Genomic DNA, 16,963 nt, shown 5'->3' with positions numbered 1-16,963 from the left:
TGCATAAATATTCACTTCATTTTAAGTGACTGAGTGGATCCTAGAAACTAAAACGTTTTTGCACTACAGGGAATGGTGGAGACATAAGATCCCCTATCCTCCAGGAGGTATTGGACATTTCATGAAGCTTGAGGAGCCCTGTGTTGGCTATGCAGTGTACAGGACAAAGGACATACTGTGGGTCAGTGGCTGCAAAAGATGACTAAGATAGGTTGGTCATCCAGAACAATAAATTTAGTCACCTGCTCTGTAATTTTAGAGCATTTATTTGTCCTCTTTATCTCACTTGCTTTCAGTTAGCAACTCTGTGTATTCATTTGAGTGTCTTACATTTTATGTGAATTCAAATGAGTATTATGTTCAGGCCTGTCACAATAAACAATAAATCAATTAATCACATGATAAATTAAAACAAGTTCATTAATTTTCAGTTGCATAATTTATCGTTTTTCTCTTTCTACCAAAAACTGGATGATAAGAGTCTTCAATTTGGTGTTTTGGTCTTAACTAGCCCTATTTTTGAAGGACATGAAAATAAATGACTCATAATTAATTTATTTGTTTTCTTATGTTGTTTATTTTGGATATTTAAAATGTCTTCCAATTTCAGTGTTAAATGTTAATTCAAATTTAAAGTTTATTCATCTCTGAGAATGTGTTCTTGCATTATTATGCCTTTGCCATTACATTGCTTGAAAATACAATGGTATTTATTGAAATAAACAATATTATTGTTTATCGCGATAACTTCTGGGACAATTTATCATCCAGTAAAATTTGTTATCGTATTGCTCTCTGAAAAAACATGCATGTTTAATCTACAATTTCATTGTGGAGCAGTCAAGTATATCCAAAGGAGTGGATTTGTCTCACAGAAGGTAAAACATAAACATGTGAAACTTAGGGTTGGGCAAGTCCCTTTTCTGTCTATAGTTGACTGTTTAGTGACCTAACATTGGTGATGGTTATGTAAGAGGATTAAAATGAACACACTGATAATCCAGGTTTATGTCATCTTTGGATCTGTGCTGCTGTTAAATCGACCCCATTCGACCCGACGCTGTCCGTGCTGTTTCTAATTAGTATTGGATGGCAGCAATCAAATGAGTATTTACACACACAGTCAAGTGACTAAAGCAACCATTTTTCTTTGATTCATTAATGCTCTGAGCCGAATATTACCTGAGAAGAAAAACAATTCAATGAAACCATGGTTGTTTCCCTAATAACTGATTTGTTATTAAGCTGATCAACTGAATCATAATCCAGATGTTAGAATTTATCAGTCTTTATTTTAGAAGAGTTTTTCACATCAGTTAATGGTTCTTCAGTTAATTTCTATGCAAAATGGGTGCTAGTTACTGGTTTGGGATTGTGTTTACCCAATGAGTTTCTCTGTTTCTTGTAATTGTGGAAAACGTAATTGATTAAGCTTTGTTGAACTTTTGTGACATTTCCTGCACTTTTTTTAGGCTTTGCACTTGAAACAATTCCAACAATAATTTAGATATATATGTATTTAGTTTTTGTAGTTATCTTGGAAATTATTCATCTTATAATCAAATACAATAGACTGAAATCATCAAAAATGGATATCAAAACAGACCTTGATAGGTTTTCACTAAACCCCAGTACTTAGGTTGTTCTAGCTTGACATGGTTTCTACTGAGGATTCTCTAGAAGATTTCCCTGATGAAATCTAGGTTTTGTGATCCACAGCCTTAAAATAGCTGTGAATCATACATTATTACATAGCAGGCTTGCCTCCTCCATCAAACGGGGCTTTCTGCTGTATTTATTGTCTCCTTGTTTTCTCCAAGCTTCCAGATCTGAGGAAAATTCCCCAACCTCATTACCATAGCTTTATAGTTTGTGTCAGAGACTCACGGGTGGAGTCTTTCTCTAAATACACTTCTAAAGTAAAAAAAAAAAAAAAAAAAGAGAGATTTTTGTTCAGTGTAAAAATATTCACATGAACAGACATAACCCTGACTTTTAAGACTGGATTCACAGTAGCATACAGAGCTGCTTGAATGACATGTATTATGTGTTTGTGTGTAAGTGGAGTTGAGCTGAGCAGATTTCAATCTTCCTGCCTGACTCTGTGTGTTTCCCTCGGGTTCAGTAAAGCATAAAAGATGCTGAGAGGTGCGACACTTTGCTGAAACTGCCTGCTTTGGGAGGATTGATGTGGAGCGCAGACCAACACACACATCATTCCCAGGTAGTCGGACGCGACAAACTCTATACGCTCAGTAAGTCGCGGTCTCGCAGGCATACAGATGTGCGACACAAATACACACACCTGATTGATTACTCTCAGATAAGCGAAATGTCAGGCGCGGTGAGAGCAGTCAGATAATTAAAGCAAAGCTTTCTTTTGTTCCGTCTCGGGTGGAGCCCGCTCCGCTGTGTGGCCGAACAGGCATCGTCTCAATGAATAATCCTGTCAGCTGGCCAGTGATACAGAAAGCAAAACCTCACACGAAGCTTTTAGCAGTCTGCCTCCACCAGTCAGCATGTGCATGCTCACAAGTAGAATCCCTGCAAACAAAATTTTAACATTTATTGTGGGGTATTTTTCTGACTGTTACGTTGACTCACTGTTTTCAGAACTTGATTTCAGTGAATGGTCGATTTGAAATCCATACACACACACACACACACACACACACACACACACACACACACACACACACACACACACGCACACACGCACACACACACACACACACACGCAAAAAGCCCGGGTGTGAATCTAATCAGTAAGCACTGCACTGTGTCGACCTGTTTTTCCCTGAGCATGACTAAACCCAGAAGTTATTTGATGTGTCTGCCATCAAGCTATTTTAAGGGAGCCAGGCCATTACAGCTCGGCCCGTCTGTCTGCCAGGAGGATAAGGGGAAATTTTGCAGCCCAATGCGGCTCGCGCTTTTTGGTGCTGTCACCAAATTCAGCGATTATCGTCGTATCCAATAACTGTTATCCGCGTTTCTCTTAGGCATATGTCAGAGCAGAAGACAAGCTTGAGGGAGTAGAAGTACATGCTTCATGTGCCAGGGGTTGACATGCGGAGAATAGGGTTGATATTACGGTGTAATTTAGCCGATGTATGCAGCAGCCACCAGTCCTTCAGCGTTGCTGATCATTAAGGGGAAATCCACTGGCTCAGCAGTCTGATTTGACTGGATTTTTAAAAAAAATTAAAATACAGGGCACCACTTACAAAAACAAATGTTATGTGTTGATTAAAAGTTGACACAGAATGAGAATTAGAGGCCAGAGGAGAGGGATATTTTTTTAGAAACATGTCAGTGACAAACACAATAGTGAAAGATTTTTACTGAGGGATGAGGTCCAGTATTGTGTCAGCCAGGGAGCGATTCTCACCTCCATCTTTTCAGAATTTAAGTGACAATTCAGGAGGAATGACAGGCCAGTGTAGCAGACCAATAAAGGTTGCTGTTTTTTTTTTTTTGTCCTTTCTGCTCTGTGGAGATTTGCCATAGTCTCAACTGCACTAAAGAATCATTTTTCATTCTGACATTTTTTTGTATCTATTTAAGTTAAGAGAAAACAGAAGGAAAAAACAAAATAGATTTCCATACTTTTGAAGTAATTCCACACGTAGACGTTTACTTGAATTAGTGGAATTTAAATCCCTCCCCACAGATGTACACCAGGAAATATTTAATAAAAAAAAAAAAAAAAAATGTATTTGTCTAACCAACCGATTTCAAATTTGCATCATCCCCATAACGTTCTTTTAGTTTTACACTGGTGCAGAGTCTCAGTCATCTAGGACATGAAGATCTTAAGTTCTTAGTTGAAAGGTAACTGGACTTCTCTTATTTCTGTCTTTAGGGAAAGTGACTTGTGTGTCCTGCTTTAGCAACTTTAATACCCCTGTTATTGAGATTATTCTACAATTTATAAGCCTGTCACATCAAATCATGTTCAAAACTAGAGATGCATTTTGGATGAGAGGTTAAACATGTTCAAGAAATAAGAGCTTATAATTCATTACATTTCAATCAAACTCTAAGCAAAATATCTTTCCTCTCAATTGCTGACATTAAATAGGTAGCTGTGTAATGTTCAGGTTGCTTTTATTGTTTTCTTATTTTATATATTTTAAGAATCCACCCTTTCTTCTGCATTTCACTCACTCTCACTTATTCCTCCTCATTAGTAACCAAATCCTACTGACAGCTTCAATTAAACCCTGCGAAATTGCCCTAGTATCCATCTCCCTTTGGGGCTGTATAGCTGTACTTAGCTCTGCAAGTCAGGCCTGTTGCCAGGCAGTCTTTCATATTGTATCATGTTCTTTCTGGGGCATCTTAAGCAATATATTGACCCTGGTTCATTCGTTGGAAAAAAAAACGTGTTTGTGTCAGAACCTAGAAAAATACTTAGCCAAAGACTGTGGGAAGATGTCCTTACAGGCTGGTGAAGCGTCTTAATTTAGTTATAGCAACATCAGTGTCTCCAGGCTCTTACTAAGCACGTTCAAAGGAACATCTTTTGTTAATTGGCTTTCTCAAATGATAAAATTTGACCTAAGCTCCAGTCATTTCTATACTGGCCATTATATAGTATTTATCTAAACCTATGTGAAGGCAAGACAGAAAATCGGACATGATTTTAGGCAACTGTTACATCACCTTTACTTCTTTAATCGCTTAGTAGGTGCCATTTGGAGGTATAGTGAATATGCAGTAAACTTAGTAGGTGCCATTTGGAGGTATAGTGAATATGCAGTATATATATATATATATATATATATATATATATATATATATATATATATATATATATATATATATATATATATATATATAGTCAATGAAAGTACTTTACTCTTTTCTTACATATACGTAAGTATTATTTTTATGTATTAAATGGAAAGAAATGTTTCTTAAAATTTGTAATTTTTAGTATGTTATGTAATTCTAGTTTTTATTTTAGTCTTAGATTACATACACTTTTAAATATTTAATCAGCTGTTATGATCAGTTACTCTGTGTAGTCTTTGTACAAAATACTTTTTTACTATAATTTGAGTAATGTCTCAGATGCCTACTTTTTACATTTACATGAGTAAATATGTCTAGAAGTAGTTTTACTCTTACTGGAGTACATTTTTGGGTACTCTGTTCCCCTCTGTTTACATCATATACTGTATGATGGCATTTTTCTCCTACCGTTGTAGCTGTGACACACGGCAGTGTGATGCTAGACCACCCAAAAAGGAAAACGCCCATCTGGTGGATTCTGTTTGCATACATTAGTTGCAACAGAAATTGTTTACTTAACACATTAGACCATAAAACTGTTGCCTAATCGTGTGTTAGACAAAGTCCTGAAAAATGGTTTGGAAGCATGGTGAAAAGGTTTATGTGTGCATGCACTTATTCAACGCATGGGGCTTTTTTGATGCTTGACTGAATCAGTCCTCTTTGACACTGAAGCAAGAAAACAAAGGGTTGCCATGGTAACAGTCAAGGGTGAAGGAGGAGGGTGTGTCTTTGGCAATATGCAATGAAAACGGTTATTGGCCGGCTGAGTGGCAGAGAAAACGTTCTGTGGTTTTGGTGCCATTCCTGCTGCTCAGTAAGTCTCCGCTGTCCTTCTCTTTCTGTCTCCCAAATGTCTCCCTTGTTGTCATCTTGAAGTGAGTGGGACTGTGAAGAGAACAAATACTGAATATTAATGAAGCCATAGAGAAAAAATATGTATATCGCTCTGACTCTCTACTTCTGTTACTCATTTACTTGCTATGTTTTTCTCTTTGGTTTTAATACCTAGTTTATCAACATATGTTAAATGAAGTGGACGGATTGCTAGAGCAGTCTCACGCTGATGCTTAATGTTTACAAGATCAGTTGACCCTGACAAAGATGTCGGCTGAATGGCAGCAGTGGTTATTTCATGGATCACAGAATTTTATCATGATTGGTGCCTTTACAAGTCAGAGGCTCACTGTTCCGCTTGGATGTACCCCTAAATTCAATAACATGACTCATTTTTTAGGAGGAAAAGATCAACAGGGTACTTTGCATATTTATTACAGTGGCGCAAAACCATTTAGAGTGTCAGAAATTTATGGATGGCCATCTCGATTTTCTGGTCAATCCGCCGTTTGGAATGGTTACCTTCTTTCCCAATTTTCCCTTTCTGTCGGAATACACAGACAGATATCTTCAGATATTTTCACTTTTTTGGCATATATATACCAAGCAACCATTGTTAGTTACATCTTGTCAACTGCTTATTAACACAAATAATGAATCATAAGACACCCACTAAATTCTTTTAAGCATCTGGATTTGCTGTAGACAATTTGAAGTTTAAACCAAACACCAGAATGGGCAGCAATGGAGATTAAAGAGAGTTTGAACGTGGAATGATTGTTGGTGCCTGAAAGAGTGGTTTAAATATTTCAGAAATTGCTGGTCTGCTGGGATTTTCATTCACAACCATCTGTCATCTGAGATGATGAAAAATGGTGTAATCCCAAGCTTAAGTAGTTCTCATTTTCTGTTTGATTATATGTCAATTGCCTGCATATTACCGTAACTGAATATATACATCTAATATTAATTGATTAAAGAGTCTGAGACTGAAAAATCAACAATTTGCATCGTGAGCAAACTTCTGAGCAGTGACAAACCTTCATATAAGTAATATTAATCTATCCTTAGGGTGGTATTGTCTTTAAAATGCAAAAATTAGGCATGTGTTTTTATTTCTGATATGCACTGACAGCAGTTTAGTGGATATCATGATATTTTGAGACCCAGATTATCTGTAAGATCTAAAAAACAACACGGGATGAAAAATGAAAAATGAATGACTAAAAAGTGTAAAGATCAGAAAGGGCAATGAAAAAAATATTGGACATAAAAGTTTAACCTTTTGTGCAGTGCAGTCGCGATGCTGTGGATTTTAGCACCAAAGTCAAGCGAAAATCTGGAAAAGGATGAGAAGAAACCACAGCAGGGTAAACAGTTCTCATAATTAAAACCAGGCAGAGAGACATTTATTAGCCAGTTGTTCATCTGAAGATGAAAATGTTTTGCTACATTCCTCTTGGTATGGGGCTTTTAGATTGTACGTTGCTTTATTGATAAACCTGGGGGGAAAAAAGAACTATGCTGGTCCATCTTTTTCAATAAGCCTCCTTTATCTCTTTTCTTCCACTTTAAATCCATAGAAAGTGATGATAAACTTCGTTTCAGCAAAAACATGCTGTATAATATGATAGCAAGTATAGTTTTTTTTTCCCATCGACAATATAAAACGATTAATTTGGACAAAAAGAAAATAGAAAGTGTGTTTTGCTGTATTTAGAAAATCGTAACTATATGAGAAGTTTTCTACTTAATCTTTACCCTCAGTTATTTCTTCTTTCATTTATTGTGCTTTGGCTGTCTCTTGTTTAAGGCTGACTGTCTTTCAGAGGCGTGATCAGAGGTCATGGCTTAATATTCCAGGCAGAGAGACATCAGTATTCCCGAGGCCCACACTCTAACTGAGCCATCTGCTGCTTCCGAATTGCTTCTCTCGCCCTCTGTCTGCTCCTCGGCCCAGCTTTTTAAGCTCACACACATTCTCAATGCAGAAATATGCAAATATGCACACGTGTATCCGCATACAACGCGTGTGTCTGCAAAAATAGGAAAGCATGTAAAGGTAATTCAAAGCTTTATCGAATGCTTGCCGGCGCATTTTCCTGCACACGTGAAGAGGGCCTCAGCAACTGCTCCCCGACTGTAGCTAGAAACACACAAATGAGAAATACTCAAGGCAACACCGGTGTGCAGTTGTTGCTGCCTGTTTGTGCTTGTGTGGTTTCCAACCGCTTTTTGGTGATGAAGGTAGCAGCTCGCATGAGTGCTAACATATCAGAGCATTTGTATTGCAGGCAGATACTTATTAGAAGTAGAAATAAAGGTATAGAGATGGAACCAACTGCATTTTGTTTTTCCTTTTGCCTTCATCTTCTTCGTAAGTCCATTTTTATTCAAGTTCAGAGGAGTTCAGATGGTGCTCCTATAAGCACCATCTGAACTTTTTCCCTTACTTGCAAAGAAAGAAATTAACCTTCTCCCATCCCAACATTTTTATGACAGTATTTAAAAAGCTTTTTTTTTTATGCAGGTGATAAAATTGACAAAAAAAATGTAAAAAGTACAAATGTAAAAGTAAAAGGGATACATATTCTATCAAGCTTAGAAAGTGCGATGGGTTAATAAGTCGATTAAATAAAAAAAATGAGAGTTGCTGTGGTGCAGGGATAAAGCGTGTTACTCATGAGGCCTCTGTCCTCCATGCAGCCATAAAGGTAGGCTTGAGTCCCTACCTTTACTGCATGTCTTCCCCCATTTTCCTGCCAATTCATTATCAAATAAAGACTACTAGATCAAAAAATATCCTTAAAAAAAAGTTTCTCTCAAATGTTAAAGCACTCAGGCATAAATAATACTCTCCATAAAAAACTTTTATTTGCAAATGTGGTTGTTGGAGAAATCAACCTTCTCTCATCCCATGATGTGCAACATTTTTATGGCAGTATTTAAAAAGCATTTTATTTTATTTTTTATTATGCGGGTGATTAAATTGACAAAAAATGTAAAAAAAAATAAAAATGCAAAACTGAAAGGGATATATATTCTATCAGGCTCAGAAATAAAATGCATAGTGTAATGAGACGGTTAAATAAAAAAAGAAAGACTGTAGTCATTATTGTGAATGACAGTGAAATAGCATTTAGCAAGACAGACAAAACAACTAATTAGTTTTCTGTCACTGATCTCAGAATAAACTGAGAATGAAACTATTTTCTGCTGTTCCTGCGAAGTTCTCTTGTCATCTCACTTTTTGTTTTCCGCTTGTCAAAAAAAAGAAGAAAAGGGAAAACGATATATACCAAGTATGCTTTTGTTTTAAAACTCTAAAAAGGAAGCTTACTAAGTCTCAGAAAAATGCAGTGCTTTGAACTGCAGTCTAAAAGTGTGTAAAATCTGTTTGTGTGTAGCTGAATCTGGAACAAAAAAGAAAACTCATAAGTTTCTCGTTTATTAAAGCTGTTCAGCAATTGTTCATGGATGTAATATGCAGCTGCCTTGGGGATAAAATTTAAGTTGCTGCAGTGATCTATGATATGCAAACTCATTTTTAATGCAAGAAAGTGTGGGAGTGTGAGCTTGAGAGTCGAAGTAGGGTAGGAAATCACAATAAAAACTGTGGAGGTATTTGTATCGGGTTGTTTGAAACCAGAGGCTGCTGCTTGTTTGGCAAAGAAGATTTAAAATCATAAATTCGAGAGTACAACCTCTCTCTTTAACCACAGATGTAAGTCATGCAGTAATTCCTTCTAAATCTGCCACAATAGGAATAAACCAGCAGGACAGATCTCCCACATGTCTTGTGATGGTGGTATTATAGTCTATTTATGAATACATTCAAATATATTAGCAAAAGCAGAAATCTCAAATACATGTAATGCAAAGCAGATTTAGAGAATGCCACTTGAATAAGAACCTAAAAATCACACAAAATAAACAAAAAAATAAAAATAAAGCTAAAGTGTTGTATGAATTTGTAAGATAGCAACAGTCTGTAGCACCGTGGTGATTATGCGTTACTCTTAAAAACCCAGAAGACAACAAAGAGGATGTCAAAGGTTATCATTCCCCAGAGGATGCAGTTACCCCTAGTTACCAATCCTGACTCTGAGCTGTAGGGAATCATTAGGGGTGGGGCTGAGCTCTTAGCTGATGGAACCGGTTTATAGTATGAGGATAAAGAGAGGGTGGAGTCACAGAGGTGCATGCTGTGTGGCAGCCAGAGGGGGATGGGAGGAGCGAGGAGAAACATGAGGGAGGAAAAGCAGGGGTGCTCTTATTACAGCAAATCACAGACCTATTGTGTATCACATCCCAGCTCCAGGTAAGACATGCAGTCACTGCATCAAATGGTAGACAGTGCTCATTATGAGGCTATACGTTTACGTATCCTGAATTACGGAGAGGTTGACAAGCTAAAGCGAGATGTTTAAAATGTGTAACATGTTGCTTTATTTCATCAGGTGTTCTCATGTGTCCGTGTAATCAGGAAGCTTTGTATTGTGGGGCCTGAACTCAACATGTATGTGTTTTATGAAGAACTTGAAACTGCATGGATAGATGAAAATCTGCAGTCTTCCTGTCTGTTTTAGACACATATTTCCAGGCATGTTGAGAAAATCTAATCAGCTGTTTTAATCGCTGGAAATGGGAGACATGGTTGAGATGAAGGAAAGAGAATAGAGCAGCAACAGCAGCTCTCTCTGAGGGCAGTCGTTCATGACAACCTAATGACACAGCAGAGAGAGGAAGCTGACAAAACAGATGAGAGTAAAGTAAAATGTAAATGTAGAGCGAACGTTTAAGCTTGATATTGGAAGGCAATTGAACTAGTATCTATATAATAATATATTCTGAAAGGACATTTCTTTATGAATTTTGCTTTTATTTTAAATTGATTGTCTTATTATTTGTTTTAAAACTAATCTAATTTAATAAAATAAGCTGGTCAAAACAGTATTGGGTGTAATCAGTAATATTCCTTTTAAATTTGTAAGCTCTATTTTTTCCACATTTTAATAGCACCAATTTGGACTGTGACTAGTTTTTCTTCATTTTTCTTTTTATGCTCGAAGTTAAAAGTCCAAGACAGAAATAAATCTTGAAACTGTCTAAACCTAATTGCAAAAGATTATTCAGCCATGCGACGACAGGTTGTTCAGAAGATTCTGAACATTTGTAGACGCTCTGTTTACTTTTAAATAGCTTAGAGTGAGTGACACTCACTGGCTGAGCTTACTACTGACAATTAAAAAGACAGAATTATGCTAAGTCGGCTCAAGATGTTGCTCAAAATGTGCATGAAGTGCAGAAGAATGAGCCATGCTTTTTTTGTAGGAATACATCAAATTCTCAGGCACCAGAAATAGGGTAAATGTAGAGAATGAGAATAAAATATGGATTTTCTGGACAAAGAGCACTTGGATTATTGTTTTTTTTTATTTGTTGTTTTAAAAAGTATCAAATGTGATTTTATTATTACTTTTATATTAGTACTTTTGCTTTTAACATCATTTGACATCACTCAGGCCGTGTTTCGTTGTGTTTCTCCATCTCGTAGGTTCAGATCAATAACAATGCATGGCTTGTAGGCCACCAATCATGGCCCAAAGGAAGAGGCCTGGGACCAGCGGGGGAAACAGCATGTCCGGTCCCGGCCCTGCCTCCTGTCCCGCCCCTCGTCCCGCAGAGTCATGTGACCTGAAAGCCTTGCCAGCACGGCAGCGCCCATTACGCTACCACAAAGAGCCTCACAATCCAAAACACCAATCTCACTCCTGCAGCACCCAATATTCCTCTCCCAAGCCTCCTGACGTGGGCCGCGGTCATCCCGAAGAAGATGCTGATGCAGATGTTGACATGAAGCAGTACAGCAACCAAGATGTTGACTCACAGCTTGAGAATCAAAGGCCAGCAACGCCGTCCACGCCTGAGCATGACCCTCATGAAGGGGAGGAGCACAACCACCACGATCAAGCAGACTTTCATGGTGATGCTGACAGTTTGGATGATGACTCCAGCTCTGACTATATCAACAATACCTCAGAGGATGAGGAAGACTATGACGATGGTGAGTGTGCCATGAGCCATCTTTGAGAGAACAGGATATTGATAAATACTTTAAAAGGTTCTATACGTTGGTCACTGAGTTCAGAGTGGAGTTAATATGAGACATCATTTGTAACAGTGATTCAAGAATGCTTCTGATTTTTTAAGAAATGAATCAATAACTTTCTGTTTCCAATTGTTAACCTCCCTAGGACTAGCAGAGGAAGATGAGGGAGTCACTTACTACATTCGCTACTGCCCTGAGGATGACAGCTACCTGGAGGGAATGGACTGCAGCAGTCAGGGAGACTGTAACCACAGTCACAGCCAGGGCAACTGCTCTGGTACCATTCAACAACATGGATCCCATGCTAGTGAATGCCAGGAAGCTGAGGAAGGATGGACAGAGGAAGGAGAGGAGGAGGCCGAGCGAGAGTTGAGAGAGGAAGAATGGGTTGAAGATGACGAAGGAGAAGAGGCAGCGAGAGAGGAGTGGCAAGAAGAGGAAGAAGAAGTGGTGGAGGAATGGAGAGAGGAAAATGAGGAGGTGCAAGAGGAATGGATAGAAGAGGGCCAGGTGAACCAGGAGCAGTGGGCAGAACGAGAAAGGCACAGGGTGGAGGAGTGGGGTGAGGGAGAAGGAGAGGTCCGATGTGAGGTGGTGGAGCAAGATCCCGATGAACAGATTTACAATGGGAGACCAGAACCCATATTGGACCATCACCACCAGCCTTCGATGCAAGACACACACCACACCCAGCGACATGATCGAGAGGAGGGGGAAGAGGCAGAGAGTGAGGAGGGCTGTCCAAATGAAGAAGAAGATGAAGAAGCCGACGAGAAGGAGAGACATGAAAGAGCTTACACCGGAGACTATTTCCCACCTGAAGACAATGGGAACTCTGTTCGAGTCTCCCCATACCGCAGCCGTAAGGTGCTGGTGGTGGAGGGGGAGACAGGGGAAGAGGCAGAGGAGGACATTGACCAAATTGTTGCTGAGATCAAGATGAGCATGAGTATGGGGAGTCTAAGCAGTGGCACCGACCAAAGCCCAGAGGAGCTGGCACAGGACCCTGTACCAAGTGACTACCCTCACTCTAAGCCTGAGGCTGCATCCTATCCACCAGTTCACCACCATCACGACAGCAGGCCCAAGTCCCTCAACATCCCTTCCATGCACCACAACAACTCTGACCTCCAGCGGGGCATCAAGGCCCACCCACGCACTCCGGAAGATAGACAAAGATGGGCTCAAGAGCAGGTAAGTTTCTGAAACGCAAATCCTTTAACTGGTGATCATCTAAACCAAACAGGCTTTCAGGGCCCACTGGTTGGAGCTAAATTATAGCTCCTTTTTTTCTGACATTTAGACAGGCGTTGTTTGAATTGTTGTATATGTTAGTCTAAAGCATGGAAATGGTGCAATATTTAAAATGTTTGTGGTAAAGAGCTGAAAATGAGTAGTAAGTGACATGAATAGTTGCAGCCATCTCTTTACCTCCCCCTTATTTCTTTCTAAGCTGTAGATAAAGAGACACTCAGACTCTGGATGGACTCAACAACATGTAGAGTTGCCATCCTTTAAAAAGTCAAATAGTTAAAAAAAAGAGGAAGGAATTTCTGGTGAGCAGCGAGCTGATAAACACCTGCTCCGCCATGTGCACACATACTCATGTCCTTATGCTTTTGCTCTCAGCGTCTCATTTGTAGTGCAGAAGTGGGTCAGCGGAACGAGATAAAATTGGAAAAATGCTCACTATGCGGCAAATTCAGATGACTCTCAGCCTTGTGGAGATCATTTGGTCATTTCATCTTCTGTAATCGAATAAAACGTTCTCCATGCCGACTCACTGTGGCCTTCAACTGAACGTGGGCAACGATAAATTTGATTAGAATTTGACTGTGCAGCTTTGAGTCAAAACGTTTTGTTTAACAGAGAAACGGAGAAAAGTTTTGTTGGAAGTCCTCTACACCCAAACCACTAAGCACAGAACTGTATGTTGCATCTTTAAAAATGAACATTATAACTGTAATAGTCAATGTGTTATTTTTGTAAAGCTGGAATCGTTGTTGCCAATTAGATTGTGTATAAAACTTTAGTTTTAAATTATCCTAAAAACATTTTTCCCCCAGTCAAATCGTCAAATGGATACAAACATTTTTCTAATCTTTAACGATCCACTCAAACCACAGTTTTATTTGCTTCGGTTATATTTGTTTTGTCTAAAATATCTGATGGACATAATTTATTCCTGCAAGGTTATGGCATTTTTAAAAAAAACGAAAAAAACAACAACATTTGACTCTTTGTTCATGTGATCTGGATAGTTGGATCTGGATAATGGCTATTTTCTTTGCAGTTTCTGTTTTATTTTATTTGTATGTCATCATTGTATTATTTTTTTACGATTTACTTCTTATGTAAATCATTAAAAAAACAGTTCCTGAAAAATACATTGTTTGGACAGGAGTATCTGTCAGTCTAATGCATGGTAATAGGTACTAGATTTGTAATGATTGTGGTGACAAATGACATTTGTATTTCTCCAAAAGTCAAAGAATATAGTTGAAACCTTTCTCCTCCCGTGACCTTACCTAGAGATTTACTGTATTTTTACTTATCTCCCAGACCTAAATAAAAGCACACATATTCAGGATGGACTCAAATTTACTGACTTTTTATAGCCCACATTTAATATCGGGGTTTGAAGGGTTAACATGATGCCATTCATCTGTTTGTATCCACTCATTCTAGCAGGGTCGCAGGAGGCCGGTGTCTGTCTCAAACGATCTGATGAAATTCAGATTTATGAAATTCCCACGTTGTGCGTTTGGGATTTATTTGAATAAATGTAGTTTTGTACTGTACAGCGTTGCATTTAGCATTCCGTCCTACTAAACAACAACAACAACAACACGAAGCTCATTAATGTAATGTGTGTTTGCACTACAGAGTCGGGCGCCATGATGAATACTGATCAGTTAACTCTCTTCTAAAGGAGGACACACAGATTCACAACATGTGCTGCTTGTCTGAATTTCCCTATTTCCACTGCTCTGAGGAGGAGGGTTTAAACAGCAGAGGCTTTTTTATTTCACCCTTAATGCCAGTGAAATTAAATGAACAGCGAGGGACTGCTAAATTGTGCTTCTTCTAATTTTTTTTCCTTTGTATTCTGATTGTGCACACAAATTGAACAAGCTATGCCATCATTAAAGATGTTCCACTTGGTTAAATACTTCTCCCAGTACGGCTTTATCCGTGTTCCAATGGAGGAAAAAAAAAGAAGAAAAACACATTTTCCCCTTCATTCATAAGCACGTTTATACATTTACATTGTCAGGGAGCATCGTTACTATAAAACACAGAAAGGCAAATCATCTGCATTAACAGAAAGATGCATTAACAGAACGCATAACCACCAGATTATGCGTTTACTAGTTTTTACGTTATATTGTTGATTTTGAATGTAGCAGCGAAGTCACAGAGCTTCCACATCTGGTTTAAGATGTGAGGAAACACAATCAACTTTAAAGTCAATGTTTCATCGGTAAAATGGTTTGAAACTTCTGAAGTCTAAGTGTTCAAAGGAAACATCCCATCGTATTTAAAAAATACATATAAACAGGTTCCTCCAACTCAAAGCACTACTGCCTAATGAACAGAAGAATCAGAGAGATGTTAATTCTGTATTATATCTTTCCTCCTCCGTTCGTTCTGCTCTGACACCTTTGCTGTTGCACCTGTGTGTTCTGTGTTTACCTGACAGGTAAATAATGGTCCAGAGCAACCTAGAAAACAGCAGCGCTCCGACCTCAATGTTCCCTTGGAAAACAACAATGTACCAGAGGTAAGATGCTGCTGAATATCTAAAAACAGCTGCTACATTTCCCCTTTAGTTTTTATGCACAACTTTAGTAAGAACGGTTGTTATTTTATATAATATATATGTGTGCAAATGTGTGTGACTAAATGAGCAGCTGTGTAATTACAACCAGTACTCGTGACTGCTGCTCGCGGCATGATGGCCTTGTGTTTGTGGTTTTATTCATGAAAATTCTCCCTCATGTGCCTCTTTTTGCAATTTAGTGAAGCTTTCTGAGCAACGCAGTAATCTGGTAGATGCAGGGAGATTATAGTTTGACATTCAGAAATCAAGACTTCCCCTTTATATTTCCACTTTCTTTCCTGCCACATCATCATCGATCTGGAATGACATATTTGCACGTATTTATTCATGACCATTTCTTCACCACTTATGGGAACAGCACTGAATAAATAACAGAGAGGAATATAATTGCACGACCATAAGTGAGGGTTTCAGCAAAATCTGAATTGAAATGTGCCTAGTTCTAAGCAAGTAAGTGTTGTCCAACATGGCTGATTCACTAGAATGTGAGTTAATTTATTGTAACTTCTTTAAAGAAAAGGGGTAGAGCACTTTAAAGCAGAAAAAAGTGATATAGAAGCGACTCGTTAGTAAAACTATATTGGCAGCATATGTCTTTAAGTGAAACTGATTGTGATAAAAAAAAATGTTTTTAAAGTAAATTGAGAAATCCTGGAATCTTGCAGGATTTAAAAATATTAAATATTACTGTAAACCATGGAAAAGTGTAGCTCAAAGCCACAGGTAAACACCTGATGAATTATTATTATTATTATTATTATTATTATTATTATTATTATTATTATTATTATTATTATTATTATTATTATTTTATCCTATTTCTGTCTTTCAGCCAGCAAAGAAAGTTGCATCCTTCCCCAGCTTTGTTGATGGTGAGTTATTCTGCTTCCTAATAAGCCCAAGATACTACAATCATACTACTAAACAACTCCAACAGGGATTATTTCAGTGTCTTTCACTGACCTTTGATCTCTAGCCTTGGGATCAAAAGTTTAAAATGTTAAGGCCTTAGTCAATAGTTTTCACTGTTACATAGCAAGTTTATTTTTGCTTTGATTTTTATGCGGTAAAGTCTCTGCACAGTGCCCTGTTACAATCATATTAAAACTATATCATAATAGTGTATTTCTGTGAAATGAAAGGAAACGAGACGTTTATAGAACCAATAAAATCCTATTTTTTTGTGGATCTAAAAATGTGTGTTTGAATACCTCTGCAAGGCATTTTTTAAAAATTGCAGCATGTTTTGAGATCAAAACGACGCCACTAAATGATTTAAGGTTTGGCAAATCTCGAGACCTTAAGAGCAACAGCCCTATTTTTAACAAGGCTCAGAGAACCCAGTGATTATAGTACCTTCTGCAAGGCAC

The 16,963-nt window shown here is 38.1% G+C and overlaps 1 protein-coding gene across 4 annotated transcripts in view; it reads left to right on the top strand.

The window, feature by feature from the left end:
- The window catches only part of apba2b (amyloid beta (A4) precursor protein-binding, family A, member 2b), a 47,537-nt gene that overhangs the window by 15,936 nt on the left and 14,638 nt on the right, over positions 1–16,963 (top strand). For all 4 annotated transcript variants that reach the window (XM_008405206.3, XM_008405207.3, XM_008405205.3 and 1 more), the window contains 4 exons: positions 11,195–11,704; positions 11,895–12,943; positions 15,453–15,533; positions 16,426–16,465. In XM_008405206.3, coding sequence (XP_008403428.1) covers positions 11,215–11,704; positions 11,895–12,943; positions 15,453–15,533; positions 16,426–16,465 — 1,660 coding nt within the window. In that variant the 5' untranslated portion in view covers positions 11,195–11,214. The remainder of the gene's footprint in view (positions 1–11,194; positions 11,705–11,894; positions 12,944–15,452; positions 15,534–16,425; positions 16,466–16,963) is intronic.

Source organism: Poecilia reticulata, chromosome 3 (genome assembly GCF_904066995.2).
Source record: "Poecilia reticulata chromosome 3, P_reticulata-male-v2, whole genome shotgun sequence".
Classification (NCBI taxonomy): Eukaryota; Metazoa; Chordata; class Actinopteri; order Cyprinodontiformes; family Poeciliidae; genus Poecilia; species Poecilia reticulata.
This window is presented reverse-complemented; position numbering and strand designations above follow the sequence as displayed.